We start from the raw sequence: 9,107 nt of genomic DNA, 5'->3' as shown, positions 1-9,107 counted from the left end.
GCTAGAAAGAGAACATTCGTCAACGTTATTCTATTTGCTCACTGTATTATTCTTAACAAATATTCCGATATATGATTAAATATATTTATCAATAGTCATTTGACAAGTAATTACTATTAATTCTATTTATGTAATCTAGGTCCCAGTTAGATACCAATGTTGATGCATGGAAATGCCTGTTGCAAGACCATTTTAATTATTTGAATATATAACAATGACTTCATTTTTGACATAAAAACCATGATACATATAAAAGGAAAAGTTGTTTGTGGAGAAGTTTTTTGGAAGATCTCCTCAAGTTATCCAACTTAAGGGGTAAAGTTGAGACGATTTTATACCTTTCAATTAAAATTAAGGATTAAAATTAAATATTTAATGATATTTAAATCTTAATCCTTGATTTTAACTTAAAGGTTAAGATCACTTTAACTTTACCCTCAAGTTATTATCAACTTGGTAGGATCTTCATTCAAGTTTTTTTACCTGCTTTACAGGAAATACCATCTTTTTGTTTATTTTATACATAAATATAATTTTGAAATTGGAACTAGAATTAACACTTTTTCGACTGATATGATGTGATGTCGAATACTTGATTGGGGGTTTTTCATGTTCAGATTATCTATCTATATCTATACTTCTATATATATCTATATTACTTTATAAAGCATATTGATTTTTTTATTTTTAGAGATTAAGCACTTTTTTCAATATTCCCATAATATCCTTTATACTCCACCCTTCCCTTATAAAGAGGACTAAAAATTTAGCATATTTTTTCTTTTCAAAATACTCCACTTATAAATAAAACCCTTATATACTCTCATTTCCCCCATTCTCTCTAATCATTACACGCTCTTATCGACCTTTTATCACCCTCCGTCTCCGCCCTCGTTCTCCATCGCCTCCCTCAATCTCCACCACCGCCTTTTTTTTATATTGTCCTCACCTTTTAGCTGTTTCAATTCGTGGGCACTATGCTCGGATGGAGAAGGGGAGTCTCTGGCTTAATACGAATTAAACCATTGTATATAAACATATATTATAATTGCATTCTAAAAGTAGTATGTTATTTGTTTCCAAAATTTAGTATGGACATATATATTTTACTCAAAACTGGCCTGTAGTAGAAAATACGAGTAGTTTTCAACCTCACATACAAAGGATGGAATAAGGGGTTTGACAAGGTCTTTATTATTTATCCATCAACCATTTTATGCCAGCCTCTCTTTTATGTTATCAACAAAGAATAAAGCTAGAAACCATCCAACCGTGTACCATTTTGGATCAACAAATTTAAGATAATAAAGAACAAAATTGCATAACATAAAATGGAAGGAGTTATTGGAATTTTGAAGCTAAGTATAAAGAAGGGGACGAATCTTGCGGTTCGTGATAGGACTCGTGGAACAAGCGATCCTTATGTAGTTGCAACCTTGGATCATCAGGTTGATCATCTTTCATTTTGTTCTTGTAAGAGCTCTTTAATCATATATATTTTTTAACAAAATAAATAATACCTTTTAGATATTAAAATTATGCGTAGGAATGAAATAACCATAATTAATTAGAGGCTTTTAGGTGTTTTTATGGGAAATGTTTTCCTTCATTAGTCAAAACTTAAAAGAAAGATTCGTGTCTAATGCAGAAAACAAAGACTAAGGCGGTGAGGGACAATTGCAACCCGGAGTGGCATGATGTTTTGACAATGACCATAAAGGATCCCAAAGTTCCAATCAAACTTGTAAGTAATTACTCATTTCGAGTTCATGTTTCAAACGTATATATTTATGAGATACGAGTCTACCATCAAATATGTATTTCAATCGTGATTAGAATCGATCACTTTTAATAAGGTTAAAACACCTTTTAGAAGAATGAATAACACCCAAGGGCCAAGGCTTCAGAAGACACTGTGGTTAGCACGAATGGGTTTAGTCCGAGCCTGGCCCAAAAGGCCCAAAATCTAGCCCGTTTTTAAAAGTTATAAACATGTCTAAAATTTGATATTTCCGACCAATGCGCCGTATATCCAATCTGGGCTTTATTTTGGAAAAGTTTGGCCTAGGCCAAGGCATTGTGTACTTTTATAACTACTTGTAATTGGCTCATTGCATATTTTGTTTCAATCTTTTAACAAATTTTTGATAATTAATTTTTAAATAATATAAAGTTATCGATCTTTTTGAATTTTTGTAGTTTCAGCCACTTGTAAGCAAATTGATTGTCTGCACAAGACTTGATGTAGAATACTGTTATGTACTAACATCCATACTTATAAGTTATAACTGAATATACATATGCTGCTAATTATCTTTCAGACGGTATATGATAGAGACACATTTAGCGAAGACGATAACATGGGGGTAGCAAATGTGGACGTAAATCCATACATCGAGTGTTTACGAATGGGCTCAGACTTTCACGACCTCCCTGATGGTACCAAACTTGAAACCGTTCAACCTAATGACCATAACCACTTAGTAGAGGAGAGTGATATCATTTGGAAAAAGGACGCCATCACACAAGATATGCTTCTGCAGTTGAGAAACGTAGAAACCGGTCAAATTGAGGTGCAAATTGAGATCACTCCAGTCGAAAATCACCATTTAATCCTCTGATCCCCGAGACCTTGGAGGTCTTATTATGGCACCGAGCACGGAACATATAGTTTTATAGATTGTGAAAATATTAGATTGAGTTAAAGGTATTGTAGTTCTCGAGTACTACTACATGCTCTTTTTGTTCCCGTTTGATGCTTACATTTTTTTAGTGTAACTAACAAAAGAAAAATACTTTTAAAAACTTCAAGATGCAAACATAAAAAACAACAGGATTAAATAGAAGAAAGCATACATGTACACAATTTATTACCGAGTACTAATTTTTTCACCAAAAAGCAACAAAGTTTATAACTAACACACGAACTACAAATTTACAATACATGGCAACCCAAGATACCATGAGTTATGGTAGGGTTTCAAACAGCACACTTTGAAAACTGAAATAAAAAGCATAGAACCAAATATATATTTATTTGTTACTGTTATAGTCATCTATGCGGCCGAAAACATCACATAGATAGTCCATGAAAGCAGTTGGATAGGGGATCTTTGAATTCCCCTTCTCAAATTCAAAGGCCACAGCACCCAACTTTTTGTCACCCTTTTGGTCAACATGAAATGTGATCTTGAAGGACTTGTATATCTTATCCACTAGTCTTGCTTCAAGTACCTTGAACACTATCTTGTGGTTTGCCTCATTTACTTCTTCAATTTGCTGCTTAATAACTTCCCCTTTTCCATCTTTTTTCAAGCAAAAGAAATACAGAGTATACATATATTAAGATGGATGATGTAGTATACAAAATACTATAACAATTATGCACCAAGGGATTTAAGTTAATCCAACACTACTTATGGGTCGTTAATTTGTCCCTTATCATTTCTTCTTATTAATCAATATCTATGTCATTATATAAATCATTTATTAGTATATTATAAAGATACAAGGGCTTGCATGAAAACAAAGGATTAAGGGGCAATGTGTTAGTTTTGAATTCATTGTAAGGACATGTTATGGTTGTAAAAATCGGTCGAACCGGCCCAAAAATCAGAATCTGCAGCTTCAGGAGACGAGTCGGAGTAGATCAGATTAAAAATCGGTCAACAACTTAAAATCGGGTCAACATTGGTAAAACTCGCCGACTCGGTCAAAAATCAATTGACTCGAGTCAAAACTCGGGTCAATTTTGGTCAACTTTTTAAAATAATCCTAAACCGATTTATGTTTATGTTAATTGTTTGAACTCTGAAGCATTAAGTTAATGTTTCTAAACATTTATGTTTAAGTTTGATTTTTTTTTTTTACATATAATTTCATAAGTTATTATTTTATATACTAAAACCCAATCCGATTTCTTCTCGATCTAATACCGAGCTTTCAAAAATTCTGATTCCCTTTCTCGCCGATCCGATCCCGAGTCACGAGTTCCCCAATTATTATTAATGTACATAAGCTATGGGTGAGATTGAGTCAGTTTTGACGTTAAACCCAAACCCAAACCCAAACCGAATGTTTTGGTTTTTTAGGTTTTGAACCGAAAACCGATCCAATCTAAGGCATTTGGTTTGCTGGTTTTGATTTTTTTTTTTTTTAGTTTTTTAAAATTTAAAAACTTTTAACTTATTAAATAATAAATAAATAAAACGTTCGACATCTAATTGAAGTCACAATTAAGTGTATTAAAGTTTCAAGATCTTATGGAAGTTGTACTTAATCTCAACAAGTTCATATCAATACATACACGAAACTAACATTTCATTCTTAATTAATTACTAGACAACTACTGTACATTACGTTTAGAACATAATACCAGACTTGATCAAATTTGTTGGTCATATACAAGTACGTATCGGATCAACTACCGTAGATTTTGGGACTATAGTTGGATACACTGGCCTAGCACTTCATATGGGTAGTTGATACATTGTGCATGTTTGATAACTTAATTAGTTGAGTAGGAAAAAAGTTCAAAGAGCTAGGTTGGCCGGGTCGATTGGTTCGGTCACAAAATTAAACATATAAACATAAAGTTGATAATACTAGAATAAAGTCTAATGGGTTATGGTTTTTAACTCTTTATAAAAGCAATTCTTGAAACAATTATTAACACAAATGAAATTTAATAAGGGTTAATAGTTACACTTAATACAAATATCTAGTACCATATATAAAGTTCCAAGAAATGATGGATCCAACCGCGCCCCATTCACCATCAAGCAGAACACAGCTACGAACCTTATCAGGCAACATAGATGCAATGTCATTTGGTCTGTACCTAACGATATCATGTAACACATCTCCACCTGAATTGATATTCACGTACATCATCATCTTTCCAGATACAGCCATCTCTGATCACTATGTTAATTAATTTGCTGTAGAACACGCTAATTAATTTAAATGTGAATGTATATAGGAAATGTCAGCCTTTATATATATATATATAGAAATATTCAACTCCATTATTGTTTTAGACTTAGTTACTAAATTTGATAATGATAAATGGATCTGCATGCCAACCGTGTTAACAGATAAAAGTTTATGGTGTAAAATATTAAAAGTTTATGGTGTAAAATATTAAAATAAGAGTTAATGGTGTAAATTTGTTCGATAAATTGAGTAATTTTATATAACTGTGTCCAAAAGAGAGGGTTCATTAAATCATTTACAAATGAACTTTTATGTAACTATTTATAAAAAACAAAAAAATGAATAATTTTTTATATAGTAGTAAATATATATATGATTCTTGAATAAAAAAATTGAAAGTATCATTCTTAGTTGAGTCAAAGCGACAACGATTAATTGGTTAGAAGATATGATCAGTTGATAGGACCATGCATGTGTATTTTCATTGACATATTTAAAGAACAAGGGCTGCTATACATGATTCAGTATGCAAAGGTAATTTCAATTGAAAATTTCATCGTATTTAATAATATTGAATATAGCTTTGGGGGTGTTAAGCATATGTAATAATTATATTTTCAGAATTTTTTAATTGAGTAGTATTTAGTTAAGTCAAAACTACAAAAAAATACAATTGGTTGATAGGAACTTATAAATTTTGAATTTTTCATTGACGTCTTCAAACATGATCAAGGGCTGCTCAAGCTATGTGATTCAGTATTCAACGGAATTGAGATTGAAGACTTCATCGTATTTGATAAATTAGTGTATAGTTTTATGGAACGCGTACGTGGTAGAGACCATTCATAGCTTTAAGATTAGTGTAATCGGATAATAATGTTGTAACTTTTTTTTGTTCTTTGTAATTTTTGAAATTTTATTGACCTTTATTTATTTATGGGAAATCAATTTTGACTCGTGCATACAAACAAATGATTTAAAATGACGCCAAAGGATTTTGTAATAATTTAATGTCTATTGTCTAGTCTTATTCTCCATCAAAATATTGATTGTGAATTTGTGATATATTCTTTCTCAACGGTAAATGAGAGATTTTATCAATAAGCTAAAACATAATTAAGGTATTTTTGAAACGACACTAAAACATGATTAAGGTATTTTTGAAACGACATGTGACGTAATTTTAGATCGACAATGTTTTATTTTAATTTATTTAATTTATAAAATTAACTTTTTTAATTATATATATATTCAAGTTTTTTATTAGACTTGAAATTAAACTCTAACTCTTGGCTAATAGATACAAAACACATTAATCATTTTTTCAATAATAAAATTGTCTATTTTTCTTTCTCAATTTTTCAACTCCTACTACTTATATTACTACTTATAATAACGAGCATGATATCTGCGTAATGCGGCGATGGTAACACCGACAACGGTTTAGTGGTATTGGTGTCGGGTGGTGATAACAATTGGTGTTGAGTGTTGTAAGTTGTTGTAAAGATAATGGTGGAAGTATTTTATAAAATAAGGACTTAAAATGTAAATTAGCAAGATAAATGTTTAGAGTAAATTAATTAATCCATTAAAGACAAATTTGGTAATCTCTAATAACCTTTCCATAGGGGGTGTTTATTAAGGCAATTTCGTAGTAACTATTGTGTAACACTTTTTATTTTTAGAGGGGTGAATAATCTTTATAAAGGAGTATAAATAAGTTATTAACACAAAGACACCAAAATTTAAGTTTAAGATCCGAAATCACAAAGTTATTTGTCGTCATCCATCATGCTTACAAGTTATTTCATCCTCACAAATCATGTATAAGACATATTTGAATTTATTTATGATACAATCTATACAGCTATCGTACATCGTGCGTGTATTAGGACTAGTATTATTAATAATAACGAGCATGATACCCGCGCAATGTGGTGGCGATAACAGTGACAGTTAGTGGCGACAGATGCATCAAGTGGTGTAGGTATTTGATATAAAGATATTTGATTTAAAAGATTGGTGTATATCTTTTAAAAAATAATGTAATAATGATTGTGTAAGTTAATTCATTAAGGATAAAATGCTAATTTCGCATGTCCCAAAAATGTAAACGTTTCAACATTGGGTTATAATTTTTATATAGTAGTATAGAAAACTTTAGCAAGTTGCTAGACATCCAAGTACAATACAAACTATAATATACAAACATTCAAATTCTAGAAATATAACACCAAAAACACATTTTAGAATCGACGGTATATTACATCGATGATATACAAACACTGGTTATGATATTAGTTAACACATAATTTAATATAGAGTAAATTATATGGGGAAGTGAATGTGGTGTTGTTATGCATCCAAATTGGATGAAATTCTTCTTACATATTAATTTTTTAAACCATAAAATACATGGGGTCAATTATTTATTCATTATATATTAAATATTAAAAAATTAGTATATATATGTAAGAAGAATTTCACCCAAGTTAGATGTATAACAACATCACCTTCACTTTTTCTTATTTATATTGATGGTATCTAAAGTATATACTTCAAATTAATCTTTTGATACAACTTTCCAAATATTTATTTAGATCATATATAAAGTTTCAAAATCATACTCAAATAGTATGGTCTGAGTTAAGATTGAAAAGATTACATCAACAAAGTAATCTGAGATATAATTGCTTTTTAGTGGAGTAATTCAGTTATTATCCGTATAAATTGCTTTTTAGTGGAGTAATTCTCCTCCCAAAAAATTAGTTAATTTCATTAGTTGACTTTGTGGTTGTCAAAATTAGGATTTTTCCCTTTGTGTTTTTTCTTTTCTTTATCATTGGTTGCCCCTTAATTATGCTACTCACCCTTTTTACTAATGATTGTTTTTTCTCCTATTAAATGATTAAATCTCCCTTGTACATTGTACATCAAGACATTTTCGTACTTGTACTTCCTAGTTAGCTCAAGTGATTGAGCACATGCCTTACAAGTAATAGATCTTGGGTTCAAGACTTGGGAAGTACATAGTAAGTCTTTCTATAAAGGCTTGGCTTGGGTATACCCAGGTTCAAGTCTGAGAAGGCAGAGGATCGTCGTGCCTTCGGGCGGATTAGTAGGGGGGTTTTCCCCCATCGGGTATTTGAAATAGGCATTTCTACTTCGAGAGAGCTCTCTAACGCGAACCCGGTTAAGATAACATATGTTAGACCTCCCGCTGTCGAATCGTGACACGAAATTCTTAAGCGAAATTCACCTTTAAAAAAAAAAAACATTTTCATACTTATGCATCTAAACCACCCTCTCTTTTTTCTTAATCCTCTTTTTTAAATCAAACTTATCTTTATTTTTTCTATCAAACTCATCTTTTCTAACCACTAAGTAACAATTACAATATTATATATCTAAAATATTTCATTAACAACAATAAATTACCATCATCTTAATAAGCATAGTTGTCAAACTCGTACGAATCGACTTGTACGAGTCGAGTCAAAATCAAGTGAAAATGAGGCGACTCGGTGGATGACTCGTTTTGCTCCAGAATCGTAGCATGACTCGTGTTTTGTTTTACGAGTTGGTACGAGTCATACTCCGAGTCACGAGTCACAAAAATATTTTTTTTTATTTTTAATTTTTTTCTATTTTTTTTAACATAACTCTTTTATATACTTTCAAGTTTGATTTTATTTTAATAATGTTTACTATTTTTAGCATAATATATCAATAAAGTACTATATTTCTACCATAAAAACTTATATATAATCATAGAATTATATATTATCAAATATCCTAACTCTTACGATTCGAGTCACGTTTCGATTCACGAATCAAAAAATTAGATTTCGAGTCGAGTCAAAAATACCGAGTCGATAACTATGTTAATAAGTGTTAAACAAAAGATTGGTATTGTTTTTGTGGGGGCTCGGTAAGTAAAGAATTAAAACAAGAAAGCCTCATTTTCATCAAGTGAAATGGTCGAAATTGAAATCAAATGGTATATATTTTAACAAGGGTCATCCTATATTCTTCTTTTTTCATTAATTAGAATCGGTTGAAATTGAAATCAGATAGATGCGAATTTCAAACAAAAATGAGATGGAGGTGAAACTAAGATCCGGCCACCACCAGCACCAAGATCTAGAACCTCATTTTTGTCAAACACTTTT

At 30.8% G+C, this 9,107-nt stretch overlaps 1 protein-coding gene across 1 annotated transcript; it reads left to right on the top strand.

Annotated features, from left to right (window-relative positions):
* Positions 1-1,178: 1,178 nt before the first annotated feature.
* On the top strand, positions 1,179-2,726 carry LOC122597781 (protein C2-DOMAIN ABA-RELATED 10-like). The gene is made up of 3 exons (XM_043770349.1): positions 1,179-1,448; positions 1,649-1,744; positions 2,322-2,726. The coding sequence occupies exons 1-3, from the start codon at positions 1,332-1,334 to the stop codon at positions 2,619-2,621; spliced, it is 513 nt and encodes a 170-aa protein (XP_043626284.1). The 5' UTR covers positions 1,179-1,331; the 3' UTR covers positions 2,622-2,726.
* Positions 2,727-9,107: the final 6,381 nt, after the last annotated feature.

The sequence above is a fragment of the Erigeron canadensis genome, chromosome 4, assembly GCF_010389155.1.
Source record: "Erigeron canadensis isolate Cc75 chromosome 4, C_canadensis_v1, whole genome shotgun sequence".
NCBI lineage: Eukaryota > Viridiplantae > Streptophyta > Magnoliopsida > Asterales > Asteraceae > Erigeron > Erigeron canadensis.
The sequence above is the reverse complement of the archived record's forward strand: the minus strand, read 5'-3'. Positions and strand labels throughout refer to the sequence as shown.